Source organism: Neoarius graeffei, chromosome 3, assembly GCF_027579695.1.
Source record: "Neoarius graeffei isolate fNeoGra1 chromosome 3, fNeoGra1.pri, whole genome shotgun sequence".
In the NCBI taxonomy this organism is placed as follows: domain Eukaryota; kingdom Metazoa; phylum Chordata; class Actinopteri; order Siluriformes; family Ariidae; genus Neoarius; species Neoarius graeffei.
Window position 1 is genome coordinate 8843688 of NC_083571.1, and position 16535 is coordinate 8860222.

The following is a 16535-nucleotide window of genomic DNA, read 5'->3' on the forward strand; positions in this document are numbered from 1 at the left end:
GGTCCTTTATGACCCACCATGCCTACTTAGATCAAAAGGTGCAGGCTATTTGTTGGTACCTATATAGTGAAGGCTACATCAGGGGGCAGAACCTTTTCTTACAAAGCCCCAGAGTTACGCAACAGCCTTCCAAGTAGTGTTCGGGACTCAGACACAGTCTCAGTGTTTAAGTCTCGGCTGAAAACATATCTTTTTAGTCAAGCGTTTTGTTAATAGCTTTTTATTCAGCAAAGATCACTATATAAAAAAATACTGACAAGAGGATTGTGTATTTATTCAGTAGTTTGTTATTTATAGGAATCTGATCAATTCCGGGGGGGTTTGAATACTTTTGTAACCGACTGTAGTATTTTTGTTTTTACATATTTTGCATTTGTAAAAAAAAAAAATTTGGAAGAAAGGGGTTTTTTTTAGATAGCATTTGTAAAAAGTATTTTTAAAAGTAAATTGTTTGTAGAAAGTGTAGAAAATTTTTTTTGTAGATAGTATTTGTTGAAATGTATTTGCAGAAAAAATCAAATTAAATTTTTCCTGGAAAAAAAATCAAATTTAGCCAAATTGTTGTCAGTTTGTGAGCAAATCTACAGTGTATATATCGTGATGCATACTATATACCCTAGAAATGTTGACAAGTATTATATGATATGATACTTTTGTCGCATCATCCACCCCAATTACGTTTATTTGGAAATGCGACATGATCAATAAATGCTGCAATAACGCAAGAAAGAATAATGTAAAAATTCAACAGGATTATAAGGATTATGTTTACCCTCGGGGTCGAGTAGGCGCGGGATGCCCAGCTCTCTCTCAGCCAGGGAGAACGCCTCCTCCAGGTTGGCTCTGTTGGGTTGGTTCCACACGCGCTCCATGTCCACCAGCTGAGGACGCAGAGCGAAGATGACGGCGTGAAACGCTATACCCGAACGCCAGCTAGGACCGAAATCCCTGACATCCAGACCCAGTCTCCTGTAATCCCAAAAAAATACATAACGAAAGAAGGAATAAAAAGAATTAGTGTACGATTATTCATTCTACTGCAATGTGCTTGAAGTAAAAAAAAAATGTGATAACGGAAAAAGTTTTTAATTAGTCAAAAGAAATTTTATATATTAACCAATAAAATGTTTGTCGAGGGAGTTCTGCAAGAAACATCATAAACAACAAAAGAAGAACAGAAAAAAAAACACAACCAAAAATTGGCCACACATACAGTGGTGCTTGAAAGTTTGCGAACCCTTTAGAATTTTCTATATTTCTGCACAAATATGACCTAAAACATCATCAGATTTTTACACAAGTCCTAAAAGTAGATAAAGAGAACCCAGTTAAACAAATGAGACAAAAATATTATACTTGGTCATTTATTTATTGAGGAAAATGATCCAGTATTACATATCTGTGAGTGGCAAAAGTATGTGAACCTCTAGGATTTGAAGGTGAAATTAGAGTCCGGTGTTTTCAATCAATGGGATGACAATCAGGTGTGAGTGGGCACCCTGTTTTATTTAAAGAACAGGGATCTATCAAAGTCTGATCTTCACAACACATGTTTGTACAACCCCAATTCCAAAAAAGTTGGGATGCTGTGTAAACTGTTAATAAAAACAGAATGTGACAATTTGCAAATCTTGGAAACCCTATACTTACTTGAAAAAAGGAAAGACCAAAAAAATCGTATGTTGAAACTGAGAAATTTTGTTGTTTTTTGAAAAATATTTGCTCAAATTGAAATTGATGTCAGCAACATGTTTCAGAAAAGTTGGGACAGGGGCGTGTTTACCACTGTGTTGCATCACCCGTACTTTTAACAACACTCTGTAAACGTTTGGGAACTGAGGAGACCAATTGCTGTCGTTTTTAAAGAGAAATGTTGTCCCATTCTTGCATGATATACAATTTCAGTTGTTCAACAGTTCAGGGTCTCTTTTGTTATATTTTGCACTTCATAATGCACCAAATGTTGTAAATGGGAGACAGGTCTGGACTACAGGCAGGCCAGTTTAGCATCCGGACTCTTTTACTACGGAGCTATGCAGTTTTAATATGTGCAGAAAGCGGTTTGGCATTGTCTTGCTGAAAGAAGGAAGGCCTTCCCTGAAAAATATTTTGTCTGGATGGCAGCATATTGCTCGGAAACATGGATATATCATTCAACATTAATGATGCCTTCCCAGATGTACAAGCTACCCATATCACGTGCACTAATGCACCCTCATACCATCACAGATGCTGCTTTTGAACTGTGCACTGATAACAAGCCGGATGGTCCCTCTCCTATTTAGCCTGGAGGACGTGGTGTCCATGATTTCTCAAAAGAATTTCTACTTTCGATTTGTCAGACCTCGGGACAATTTTCCACTTCGCTTCAGTCCATCGTAAAAGGGCTCGGGCCCAGAAAAAGTGGCGGTGTTTCTGGATATTGTTTATATTTGGTTTTAACTTGCATTTGTGGATGCAGTAATGAACTGTTTTCACACACGATGGTTTTCTGAAGTGTTCCTGAGCCCATACAGTGATTTCCACTACAGACACGTGTCTGTTTTTAATGCAGTGTCGTCTGAGGGCCTGAAGATCACAGGCATCCAATGTCAGTTTTGAACCTTGTCTCTTGCATACAGAGATTTCTCCAGATTCTCTGAATCTTTTAATGATATTATGTACCGTAGATGATGTGATCCACAAATTCTTTGCAATTTTACATTGAGGAACGTTATTCTTAAATTGTTGCACTGTTTGCCCACGCAGTCTTTCACAGAGCGGTGAACCCCTCCCCATCTTTACCAGGGCTTTGAACCGGAATTTTTTTCCTATTGGTTCGTTCCGAACAGAAACGGAATTTTAACGTTTCCGGTTTTGGGTTCCACCATTAAATAGACGTTCCCGAACCGGTTAGAACAAAAAAATTTCGTTCCCGGAATGGTTAATTACGTTCCCTGTCAGCTGTTTAACAAATGGCTATAAAATTATGTCTCTGTCTCATCCAGCTTAAGCCAAATGTAGGCTAATTCTATTACAACCTTCATTAAATAAGACAAGAAATAATTCAAAACAATTATTATTTCAAATGTTGGTGATTTGGATTCTCAGTATGTCTTCCCATCTACACAAACAGAAACAGTGCCAAAAATGAAAGATAATTCGTTTAGTGTGTTACCAAAGGCTAGTCAGGCCCTATAGAGGGCTACCGCATGACGTCACCGCGCCGCGAGATTTTGTTAGGCGCCATATTGGAAGACCAAGTACACATCTATGCAAGTACATACATACATAAAACAAACTACACCTGAAATGTAGCCAGGGCCGGTTCTGCCCTAATCTGGACCCGGGTGCAACATCGCGCAAACCCCCCCCAAAAAAACCCACCAGTCTAAATCAGGACAACCATCACATAACTATAACTATAAACATTTTATATCAACTATTTTAACTAAATGGGCTATAATAAATAAGCCTGCAGGCAGCCACGGCGGGCTGCCTCAGAAAACTAACCATTCAATGACGCAACTGAAAGCCTGCAGCCACGGCGGGCTGCCTTAAAAACTAACCATTTGTCCTACCTTAAAACTCGTTTTGCATTTTCTGCCTCCTTTTTTGTATTTTCGACCCTCTGTTTATTTTCTTTCCTTTTCTGAAAACCCGATTTGTGTCCAGACATTTTGTTCTGCTACCAACGAACTAACTCATCAGGTCTCGTCTCTCGAGCGCGCGATGATTCCCGTGGGAAGGGCAACAACTGATACATTTTTACAAACAGCCAATAGGGAGGTTGCATCGTTCAGGCTCTTCTTTGCTCAGACACTCAGTAATGCAATTACCCACTAGCAGTCCACCTTCCCGCGCTCTCCATTTAGTCAGCGAACGTCACACAGGAAGTGAACCCCAGCGGGTCATAGAAACTTGCGCAGGAGAAGAATGACTATTTGTAGGCTACAGAAACTTTGAGGAACGAAATAAAAACCGGTATTAACCGGTTACCATTATTTTTAATAAGCGTTTCTGTTCCGGAACATAAAAAATAATAAAGTTTCTGGTTTCGTTTCTGTTCCATGTGAAATAGAAAAAGTTCCCGGTTTTCGTTTTCGTTCCTTGAACCGGTTCAAAGCCCTGATCTTTACTTCTGAGAGACTCCGCCTCTCTGGGATGCTCTTTTTATACCCAATCATCTTACTAACCTGTTGCCAATTAACCAAATTAATTTTTTTTAGCATTACACAACTTTTTCAGTCTTTTGTTACCCCATCCCAACTTTTCTGAAACGTGTCGCTGGCATCAAATTCAAAATGAGCATATATTTTTCAAAGAACAGTAAAATTTCTCAGTTTCAACATTTGATATGTTGTCTTCGTACTATTTTCAATGAAATCTATGGTTTCCATGATTTGCAAATCTTCACATTCTGTTTTTATTTATGTTTTATACAGTGTCCCAACTTTTTTGGAATTGAGGTTGTAGAAGTGTATCATGGCACAAACAAAGGAGATTTCTGAGGACCTCAGGAAAAGTGTTGTTGAACCTTTTGGTTTAAATGAGAAGCATTATGTTTGGAGAAAGGAAAACACTGCATTCCAGCATAAGAACCTTATCCCATCTGTGAAACATGGTGGTGGTAGTATCATGGTTTGGGCCTGTTTTGCCGCATCTGGGCCAGGACAGCTTGCCATCATTGATGGAACAATGAATTCTGAATTATACCAGCGAATTCTAAAGGAAAATGTCAGGACATCTGTCCATGAACTGAATGTCAAGAGAAGGTGGGTCATGCAGCAAGACAACGTGACACATGAGTCGCTCTATCAAAGAATGGTTAAAGAAGAATAAAGTTAATGTTTTGGAATGGCCAAGTCAAAGTCTTGACCTTAATCCAATGGAAATGTTGTGGAAGGACCTGAAGCGAGCAGTTCATGTGAGGAAACCCACCAACATCCCAGAATTGAAGCTGTTCTGTACGGAGGAACGGGCTAAAATTCCTCCAAGCCGGTGTGCAGGACTGATCAACAGTTACCGCAAACATTTAGTTGCAGTTATTGCTGCACAAGGGGGTCACACCAGATACTGAAAGCCAAGGTTCACATACTTTTGCCACTCACAGATATGTAATATTGGATCATTTTCCTCAATAAATAAATAAATGACCAAGTATAATATTTTTGTCTCATTTGTTTAACTGGGTTCTCTTTATCTACTTTTAGGACTTGTGTGAAAATCTGATGATGTTTTAGGTCATATTTATGCAGAAATACAGAAAATTCAAAAGGGGTCACAAACTTTCAAGCACCACTGTACAAGCCCCTCTCCCTTTCACTAGTAAACTGCCTGTATACTGGAACATGATTGGCTGCTACATTTTATGACGCAATAACACCTGCCTGTTCAACATTAACCCAGTTAAAGTAACCAGAAATTATGGATGGGACGATCCCTGTCTTTTTCCTCAGCTTTAAGCCTTCGTTGATCATGTGACCAGATTACAATTTCAGTCCCCAAAGCATACACTTCAGTAAACTGGAATCAAGTGTCAGAGTGTAGATTAAAGTTCATACTTGGTAGCGGTTTTCTGAACCCATTTAAGTAGAGCCTTCTTGGCTCCGCCCTGGAAGGAGAGGCGGGGCTTGCGTTTGACAGGCGGGCTGATCGCCTCTGTGCTGTTGGAGCTGTCCACCGAGGATGTGCTGCTCGTCTGTACGTTCTGAGGTGGTAGCGTGCTGGTGAGTTCCTCAATCTGGAGACGGTAAACCGTGCACGATCAGATGATACGCTTTCGGAGAAACTGTTAAATTTATTTATTTTTTTGTGCACACTCTTGCCTGGAAATATAATATAATGGTCCATATCAAGCCCAGGACGATCGAGGGTCTGCCATCTACAACATCCGTGGTGTTGATGTTAACCAGTTTGATCTGTCGCAAAAAAAGATATTTAATCCTCATCACTCCCTCCTCACAGCTATTAATTATTACGTCACTGATATTAATATTAATATACACTTAAGCCTTTACTAACCGGAGATCCTCTGTACACAGACTGAGGGCAGAGACGATACATGTAATGTTGAGAGAAGAGAAAAGAGAGATGATGTTAAACCAAGGCGAGCTGGGAGTGAGAAATGAAAGATCAGCTTCAACTCTAGGACAATCTTACGAAATATTCCTGCTAAACATACCCAGATAACAGATAGCAACTGAAATCCAAAATTTCCGTCACTGTTTATATAGTAGGAAAGTTACTCGTATTCAGATTCAGGTTCCACACACACGTGCTTAAGTTGATTTTCAGCCTCTCCAAATTATTTGGAGCTTTTTACCAATGATGATGACATGCTCCAAAATCTGTTTGCTAACCTAGCTAACTAGCTACCTGATGTTCAGGCTAAATAAATCACTGAGGAAATTGACATATTTATGTAAACTCATAGACTGTGGTGATTTTAATGAGGGAAATTTTATTAAAATATCCCACCACTTTAAAAAAAAAAAAAACACAACATATTTAGAACACAACATGTTTATGCTCTCCGGTGTTGTAGTCGAGTCACTAAACCTCGAGTCCGAGTCCAGTCTCGAGTCCCCAGTGTTCAAGTCCGAGTCAAGTCTAAGTCATTAAAAAAAATTTCAGGTCGAGTCTGAGAACACGACTCCGCCCACACCATGTGACGGTGTCTGTTTCAGTGCCATTCACATTAGTTTGTTCCTGAACAGGTGAACGTGCTTCTTTTTATCAGGGAGTGTGAAGTATTCTGTCAGAGATGGTTGGGAGACGGATGGAAGTGCAGAAGGTGTGTTTATTAATACAAGTGAAGACATAAACAATCCAGAACAGCAGGCAAAATCATAAAACGGTGAAACAGGCGATAGGTTGAGCGAGACACAAACAGGCTATCGTAGACTCGTCAGAATCAAAGACAAGAAACAGGAAATCAGGGATCAGGAACCCGAACAAGGAAATAAGGCTCAGTAATGTGTCAGCAACGTGACTCAATACTTCGCAAAATAAGTGTGTTTTTATATACATCGGCGCACTGATTGCGCCTTAAAGTGCTGATGACACGAACATGACTCTATGCAATTTCTTAAATAAACTATACAACATGGCAAACATGTTAGATTTCTGTTATAATTACGTGAAAAGAAGCTGTTGTTACGCGAATATCCAACTTTTAATTGCACAGCGCAAGAAAACTGGGTCCGTGACTCGCGGCCATGTTGTGATGTCAGCGGGAGAACACGCTGCGGTTCACTGGCTGTTCTACTCTGGTTCTACTCAATGGAAATGGCGCATGAAAACGCCGGTGAACTTTCTAGTGCTAGCTCTTCCTCTTCTGGGAGTCTAGAATTGTGTTGATCTCTTCCGAATAGAATCTATGATAGCCTACCCTCTTTACCCTTTGCCTCTCGTTGCTAGGCGGCAGTTACATGAAAGCCGCAAGCTTTCACAAGCAAATACATGACTGATATCACTCCGACTTTATGATTACATTTATGATTATCATGAATGTGTACTCTATGATGTGTACTCTATGAGCGCTCTGGAGCGAGTCACTTCCAAGATGGCCGCGCAGACCGCATGGTTACTATTTTTAGCATCATGTCGGAGCACTCTATAGCTCTACGTACCTTTATCTTATGTCATTTCTCAACACATGTTCTGACAGGAAGACTGTCTTTGGAGGAGTCGGCTTGTCCCAGGCAACTGCTGGATCCGGCATAGCTACTAGTAGACCCCCTCCGGAATACTGTAGGCACTGCTGATGGTAGCAGCACACGTTTGTGCTGAACTGAACACCCAAGAGATTCTTTTAAGCTGGGAAGGGTGTCAAAACAATCCAAATCGAAGTGTTCAGAGCACAGGACGGATGTTGGTGAGGGCTCCCACTTGTCACGAGTGCGCCTGACTTGCCTCACCCATTTCGCATGCAGTACGGGATCTCTGGGAAACTCGAATAAACTTACCCCATCCTTGTGGGTTTTGGAGCAAAAGCCGGCAACACAACGCGAAGGCATAATAACTATATATATATACACACACACATACATACATATACATATATATATATATATATATATATATATATATATATATATAAAATAATGTATAATAAAAATACTAATAATGATAAACTGAACACCTGTCGCATCAACAACAAACTGGTAAGTGAGGAGGAAGGTTCTTTCACTGACGTCATATAGCCCCTCCTCCTCATTTGTCTCCTGGGTGCTGCAGCCCCGTCAAATTTGCCCAAATAGCCGCGTTTTTTATCATAACTTGTAAAATAGGCACCTTCGTGAATTAATATATGGATCATCGGGAATTACTTTTTATGTTATAAAACATCGCCAAAGATGTCAAAAACGTGTCATCAGCACTTTAATCCTGTGCAGGTGCGAGTTGTTCACGGCATGTGTGAGAGTCTGCATGGTGTGCGCGCTGTCCGGAGCGCGCCCGAGAGTCTATCTGATGCACGCGCCAAGGTGCGCAGGTGTGACACTCATTTCATCTCATTATCTCTAGCCGCTTTATCCTGTTCTACAGGGTCGCAGGCAAGCTGGAGCCTATCCCAGCTGACTACGGGCGAAAGGCGGGGTACACCCTGGACAAGTCGCCAGGTCATCACAGGGCCGACACATAGTCACAGACAACCATTCACACTCACATTCACACCTACGGTCAATTTAGAGTCACCAGTTAACCTAACCTGCACGTCTTTGGACTGTGGGGGAAACCGGAGCACCCGGAGGAAACCCACGCGGACACGGGGAGAACATGCAAACTCTGCACAGAAAGGCCCTCGCTGGCCACGGGGCTCGAACCCAGACCTTCCTGCTGTGAGGCGACAGCACTAACCACTACACCACCGTGCCGCCCAGGTGTGACACCCTTACACAAAATTAATGTCGATATAAATATCTTATGCCAAATTATTATGGCATGTTACAAAAAATTAAGAACAAAATCCAAGTCCTCGTCTCCAGTTTACGAGTCCAAATGCAATTAATGCACGAGTCCGAGTCCAAGTCCGAGCCATCAGTGCTAGGGTCCAAGTCGAGACACGAGTCCTTAAAATTAGGCCACAAGTCGGACTCGAGTACTACAAGCCTGATGCTCTCCACAGATTATTTTTTCCAAGATCATATTACAAATTTGAAGTATAATTATGAAAAAACATTTATTTTTTTAATGAAAAAGCAAATATCAGACCACAAACATATCTTGACTAAGGGGAATGAAAGGGGAAAAAATGTAAAAATTATTTCACATATTCCTTTAAGCTACAACTGCAGAGTTTTTTTTTTCTAATGTAGCATCAAATACATTAAAATACCTGCGCACAGTAAGAACTGCAGTAATGTAATACGCGCTATACATAGGTGTCTAGATTAAAGGAACCAGAGCAAGCGAGAGAGTATGAGAGAGATAACAGAATAAGAGAGAGATAATAGAATGAAAGAGAGAGAGGACTGCAGTAGCTGAGCCTCAGCCATGTGAGAGAGAGAATGGATTTTTCACCTCTATTAAGAGAAGAGGGAGCTGGAGGAGCAGCGTGAATGTGGGTTTAGTGTGTGCTGGAAGAACAGATTCAGTGTCAGTGAGAATACTCAGGTTGCCTGTCTGGGTATTTCACACAGAACTAACTAAAAAAATTAAATTACTAACTAACTAAACTACAGAAAGAAAGAAAGAAAGAAAGAAAGAAAGAAAGAAAGAAAGAAAGAAAGAAAGAAAGAAAGCAGGATAGTAAGTTCATAATGGAGATGTGAGCCATTTCCTGCTTTCACCCTGGATCACGGCTTTAATGAAAAGCTCCTCATGAACACTTCAGTCAGTTCCGAGACACAGTCAGCTGAGAGACACAGTTAGTTCTGCATCACAGTCAGCTTTGCCTGACAGTCATCTCTGAGTCGCAGCCATCGCCGAGTCACAATCAGCTCCGAGTCACAATCAGCTCTGACTCACAGTCAGCTCCGAGTCACAGTCAGCTCTGAGTCACAGTCAGCGCCGAGTCAGTCAGTTCCCAGATACAATTAGCTTCGAGTTGCAGTCAGCTCTGAGTCGCAGTCAATTCTGACTGACAGTCAGCGCCGAGTCATAGTCAGTTCCCAGATACAGTCAGCTTCGAATCGCAGTCAGCTCTGAGTCGCAGTCAGCTCCGAGGCACAGTTAGTTCTGACTGACAGTCAGCTCTGAGTCGCAGTTATTTCCCAGATACAGTCAGCTCCGAGTCACAGTCAGCTACAAGTCACAGTCATTTCCCAGATACAGTCAGCTCCGAGTGACAGTCAGCTCCGAGTCGCAGTCAGCTCCGAGTCACAGTTAGTTCTGACTCACAGTCAGCTCTGAGTCACAGTCAGCTCCCAGATACAGTCAGCGCTGAGTTACAGTCAGCTCCGAATCACAGTCTGCTCTGAGGCGCAGTTAGTTCTGACTGACAGTCAGCTCCGAGTCACAGTCAGCTCCCAGATACAGTCAGCTCTGAGTGACATTCAGCTCCGAGTCGCAGTCAGCTCTGAGGCGCAGTCAGCTCCCAGATACAGTCAGTGCCGAATGACAGTCAGCTCTGAGGCGCAGTTAGTTCTGACTGACAGTCAGCTCTGAGTCACAGTCAGTTCCCAGATACAGTCAGCTCCGAGTGACAGTCAGCTCCGAGGCGCAGTTAGTTCTGACTGACAGTCAGCTCTGAGTCACAGTCAGTTCCCAGATACAGTCAGCTCCGAGTGACAGTCAGCTCCGAGTCGCAGTCAGCTCTGAGGCGCAGTTAGTTCTGACTGACAGTCAGCTCTGAGTCGCAGTCATTTCCCAGATACAGTCAATGCACAAGTGACAGTCAACGCAGAGTGACAGTCATTTCCCAGATACAGTCAGCTCCGAGTCAGTCATTTCCCAGATACAGTCAGCTTCAAGTGACAGTCAGTTCCAAGTGACAGTCATCTCCGAGTCACAGTCACCTCGAATTACATTCAGCACCGAGTCACAATCAGCTCCGAGTGATAGTCAGTTCCAAGTGACAGTCATCTCCGAGTCACAGTCACCTCGAATGACATTCAGCACCGAGTCACAGTCAGCTCTGAGTCACAGTCATTTCCCAGATACAGTCAGCTCCATGTCACAGTCAGCTCCGAGTCACAGTCAGCTCTGAGTCACAGTCAGTGCCGAGTCACACACTGTTCATGTTAACATAAACCTTTTTTTAATGTCTTAAAATACTCTGGAAAATTTTACAACATTTTTACAAGAAGAAACTCAACACGTCTTACTCTAGCAGATGTAAATATATGAGCAGAAAAAAACCCACATGAGGAAGTTAGCTAGTTAGCTAGTTATAATTTAGCAATAGGAGTAACTGAATGAAAATGACTGAAATTCAGATAATATTGATATTCCATCTATCTTCAAGTTTATCACATTACAGCATTACAAATTTTGGTAAATTTAAACAGATTTTGAAAAGTATTAGTTCTCACTGGATGAGGAGCATGCTTCTTCAAATCAAATCGATCCCTGCAAATGGAAATAGTAAGGAACCGAATGGAGTTAATAGAAATGGGGATGAGTGACTCGATCAAAATGAATAATGTCCAGGCTTCGGCTAGAAGCTGAACCTCATGGCTGATTTATAGCAAATGAAAACAAATGGCTTCTAGTCAACACTCCGTCTCTCTCCGTCTTGATTTATCTGCACGAGGCCAAGGGCACGCTGGGAATGAGCAGATAACTAATGTAGAAAAGATCTACCATGCAATACTTATTTAAATATTTGGTTAAAATTGGTCATATTCCTGACAGGAAAATAAAGACGCTTGTTTTCTGCGTGCCAGAAGTCGCTCAGTAAATCAATCAGTGGATTTATAGATGCCTGTTTGTTCAGACTGGACCACAGAGCTGCTCACATTCATCAAAGTGTCAGATACAGACTGGGGTCTGGGGATGAACAGATTTATCGGGGAGAAGAAGGATGTTGTAGCTCATGCAGCTGGCATCAGGGGTGCAGGAAAAAGAACAAAAAAATACACTTAAAAAGAAAGTAAGGAGTGTTGAATGTAATTTCTTCCTCAAAAGTCAAAGCTGGAAGTCAGGAATCGGCAAAAAAACAAACAAACACACCCTCAACAAAGAAAGAAAGAAAGAAAGAAAGAAAGAAAGAAAGAAAGAAAGAAAGAAAGGTTACTGTTTGAAGGTTACTTGCTAACTTGCTTTGTGGACGTTCACCAACACTAAATGTAGCGATAAACGGATAAAAGTTCTGACGTGTGGATAGTCAGTGACGTGGTTCGTTAGTGACGTGAATAGTCAGTGACGTGGTTCATTAGTAACGTGGATAGTCAGTGACGTGGTTCGTTAGTGACGTGAATAGTCAGTGACGTGGTTCATTAGTAACGTGGATAGTCAGTGACGTGGTTCGTTAGTGACGTGAATAGTCAGTGACGTGGTTTGTTAGTGACATGAATGGTCAGTGATGTGGACAGTCAGTGACGTGGACAGTCAGTCATGTGGTTCGTTAGTGATGTGGATAGTCAGTGACGTGGACAGTCAGTGACGTGGTTCGTTAGTGACGTGGACAGTCAGTGACGTGGACAGTCCGTGATGTGGTTCGTTAGTGACGTGGACAGTCAGTGACGTGGACAGTCAGTGACGTGGACAGTCAGTGATGTGGACAGTCCGTGATGTGGTTCGTTAGTGATGTGGACAGTCAGTGACGTGAACAGTCAGTGACGTGGACAGTCAGTGACGTGGTTTGTTAGTGAGGTGGACAGTCAGTGATGTGGTTCGTTAGTGATGTGGACAGTCAGTGATGTGGACAGTCAGTGACGTGGTTCGTTAGTGACGTGGATAGTCAGTGATGTGGTTCGTTAGTGATGTGGACAGTCAGTGACGTGGACAGTCAGTGACATGGTTCGTTAGTGACGTGGACAGTCAGTGACGGACAGTCAGTGATGTGGTTCATTAGTGATGTGGATAGTCAGTGATGTGGTTCGTTAGTGATGTGGACAGTCAGTGACATGGTTCGTTAGTGACGTGGACAGTCAGTGTCATGGACAGTCAGTGATGTGGTTCGTTAGTGACATGGACAGTCAGTGACGTGGACAGTCAGTGATGTGGTTCATTAGTGATGTGGATCGTCAGTGACGTGAACAGTCAGTGATGTGGTTCGTTAGTGACGTGGACAGTCAGTGACATGAATAGTCAGTGATGTGGACAGTCAGTGACGTGGACAGTCAGTGACGTGGATCGTTAGTGATGTGGACAGTCAGTGATGTGGATGGTCAGTGACGTGAATAGTCAGTGACGTGGTTCGTTAGTGACGTGGACAGTCAGTGATATGAATAGTCAGTGATGTGGACAGTCAGTGACGTGGACAGTCAGTGACGTGGATTGTTAGTGATGTGGACAGTCAGTGATGTGGATGGTCGGTGATGTGGATGGTCAGTGACGTGAAGAGTCAGTGACGTGGTGTTTTGGGAAATCGCTGCGATATAAAAGGAATAAAGCTCTTCAGGATGTTCCGTTAGACCACATCTACTTCATAATTATTGGCACCCTTTATGACGAGCAAAACTGTACCTGTAAAATGAATAACACGTGTAATTCAAACGTAATTTTTTTTTCTTTTTAATAGTGCATGTTTCAAAATTATTAGCACCCCAATCAGCATCACAACACCTTGTTGTTGATTATTTTCCTACATTTTATATTCTTTACTTAATAAGGACAATGATTTTTGGCATTTGCATCAATATAAAGGACCAAATTCACCTTCGATACGAAAGACGGATGGGTTGATGATTCCTCACTGTGAGGAATTTCTGGGAAAGAACAAAAGCGTGAAGTGAGTCGAGAGAGCCTCCGTGGATCTCTCAGGAGAAGGAAGAAGGGGAGAGGAAAAGCGTGAAAGAAAAAGACAGAAAAAAGGGAGGAAAAAAAAAGAGCTGTCAAGGCTGCGTGGGTCAAGCCGAGCGGTTATGACCCGGAGCGCTTCACCTGAGCAGAGCTCTCTGGGAAAGGAACGAGCTTACCCTCCTGCCCTCGAGGAAGTGCAGCGCCGTTCCCACGTTGGCCAGCCAGTGGATCCTTCTGAGCTTGCGGCCCTGCTCGCAAGGCTGTGGCGGGTTTTTTTTTTGGGGGGGGGGGGGGGGAAGGGAGACAGATACGAGGAAAGGACCAGAGGGGGAAGGTGGAAAACAAAGAGAAAGAACATTTCACTCTGAGAGAGCTGGAAGTGAAGTCGGACGCGTGGAAACAAAGACGTGCAGCAAACTGCGAGTCTGTGATTAACATTAAAAGCACCAACGCTGAAGACGAGGATAAATGAAACGGCGCGACTGAAAACCCAAAGCGCTGTCTGCCATTTTGTGTAACATACTATGGACCTGAGGCGATACTGGCCTTATGGGAGAGGCTGATCGTGTGTGTGTGTGTGTGTGTGTTAGCATGAATGAGTGTGTGTGTACTGAGGAGAGTCCTATATAAAGCCTGTCTAGACGTGAAATAGGCCACTGGTTATTTCTGTACCCCAGATATTCAGATTTAGACTTTAACCGCATTCTTGAACATTATGATGATAATTATTGGCACCCTCCTAGACCATACTTGTACTTTGTGACTACTGTATATAGGGCACACTTACAGAAGCGAGTTATTTATAATCACGCTATCTCTTATCACCCAAATGAGGATGGGTTCCCTTTTGAGTCTGGTTCCTCTCAAGGTTTCAAAACTACTGGCACCCCAAATCATTAATATTCACTGTTTGGTTCTATGTTTCTACAAGTTGTTGACTTCCACTTGAAATCCGTTCAGCTAATCATCACGACAGCATAGCTTTGTGAAATTGAAAACCCAAAAGCTGAGATCAACAGATACTTCCTTCTCCTAAAACCTCTTACAAATACAGTAAAATGAATCAAAACGGCCGTCTTCATTCTTCAAAGGCTTAGGGTAGTATCTCACTGGGCTGCGACAGCCTGTGACTAGTTGGAGACACAACAATTGTGATAAAATATGCGAATTTTCACTTGGAATCACACTGAATTGATATTCGCATATTTTATTGCAATTGTTGTGTCTCCAACTAGTCACAGGCTGTCGCAGCCCAGTGAGATACTACCCATACAGTCGCACTTCCTGTCTCACGGAAACTGACTTGAGAAGGGTTCGTGACGGCTTCGTGACGCACTTGCGGCTATTTTGAGAGAAATTTTGTCGCACAAATTTTTTGAACATGTTCAAAATTTCAGCGACGAAAGAGCGACACTTTGCAACTCATGCGAGGAAATTGAGAAGCCCCGCGAATGTTTCAAGACACTTTTGAAACTCTCTCGCGAATGACGTTTGCAATTTGTCACAAGCTGTCGCAGCCCAGTGAGTTACTGGCTTTACAATATGGTGTCCCTCAAGGTTGTGTTTTAGGTCCCCTCTTGTTCTCTGTTTATAGCTTTGCACATGCTGACTTTCGCGTATTCAGGGGTGATAGCGTTGTCCCTTTACTGTCTATCTGCGCATCTCAGAATGACACAGGACAATGGGCGAACTAGATTTTTTTTTTTTTCCCCAGCCACGGCGCGCCGGAAATCCGGCGCGGCGCCGGAACGCTATCACCCCTGCGTATTTGATTTGGCACTTGGGCCAAATCAAATTCAAAACTATTGGCACCCCAATCATTAATATTCAGTGTCGCCTTTCTAAAAGAAAGTAACAGCATGGTACAGGATCTTGAAGCCTCATCAAGGCAGAATATTCCAAGCTCTGTTATATTTTTAGATTTGTGAACGCTTCGGTTCAGACTACAGGTTTTTAGCACAGACTGAGCTGCCTGTTTTTTATTGATTTGACCGTCATAACCTTATGGCAGAGGCAACCTTTTTTTTTGTGGCTACTGCCTCATAGAGGCGAGGTGAGGCGAGGCAGGAACCACCATGTCATCGTGTTGTACGAATGAGTGTAACAATAGCGCACTGTGAATATTCATAAGCATTACAATCACCAGAATGTTGAATCATGATCTCGTGATACGAACAGTTGATCTCACGTTATCAAAGCTACACAAGAACGAGTGGCAAAGCCACAATGTCATCGTGTTGTAGGAATGTAAGAATGAGTGTAGCAATAGTGAAACTTTGCAACCAATCGGCACTTATCCTGATCAAACTTAATTACCCGTTCTCCTTCTTGATAAACTTCGGAACCAATTAGAAACGAAATAAGAGAAACCTCGTTATAACTTTGTAGTATCGGAAGATAATCGGCAGATAAAAAGAAGATAAATGAAATTCACCTCGTGGTTCGCCGATATCAAGTAAGTGGTGTTTATTTTAAGAAAATTTACCTTTTGATTATCGCAGCTTTTGTTTGGTCCTTCTGAAAGGTCAAATAAAAGGTTTTGTAAGTTTTTTTGAGCTTTTTGGCAGATATATTGAGAAGCCGATATCAAACTTCTGCTATTTGCTTAAATTTTTTAAAATTTTATTTTAGAGTCTTTACACTACACTTGTGAAACAAAATGTGCTCATTGATACTAAATAATGCTTCTAAGACAATTCATGAAC

General features: G+C 42.2%; 1 protein-coding gene across 1 annotated transcript in view; it reads right to left on the minus strand.

The window, feature by feature from the left end:
* Positions 1–16535, minus strand: part of syne1a (spectrin repeat containing, nuclear envelope 1a) — a 491960-nt gene that overhangs the window by 408109 nt on the left and 67316 nt on the right. The window contains 5 exon segments of the mRNA XM_060915606.1: positions 773–969; positions 5544–5722; positions 5808–5900; positions 6004–6024; positions 14007–14090. Coding sequence (XP_060771589.1) covers positions 773–969; positions 5544–5722; positions 5808–5900; positions 6004–6024; positions 14007–14090 — 574 coding nt within the window.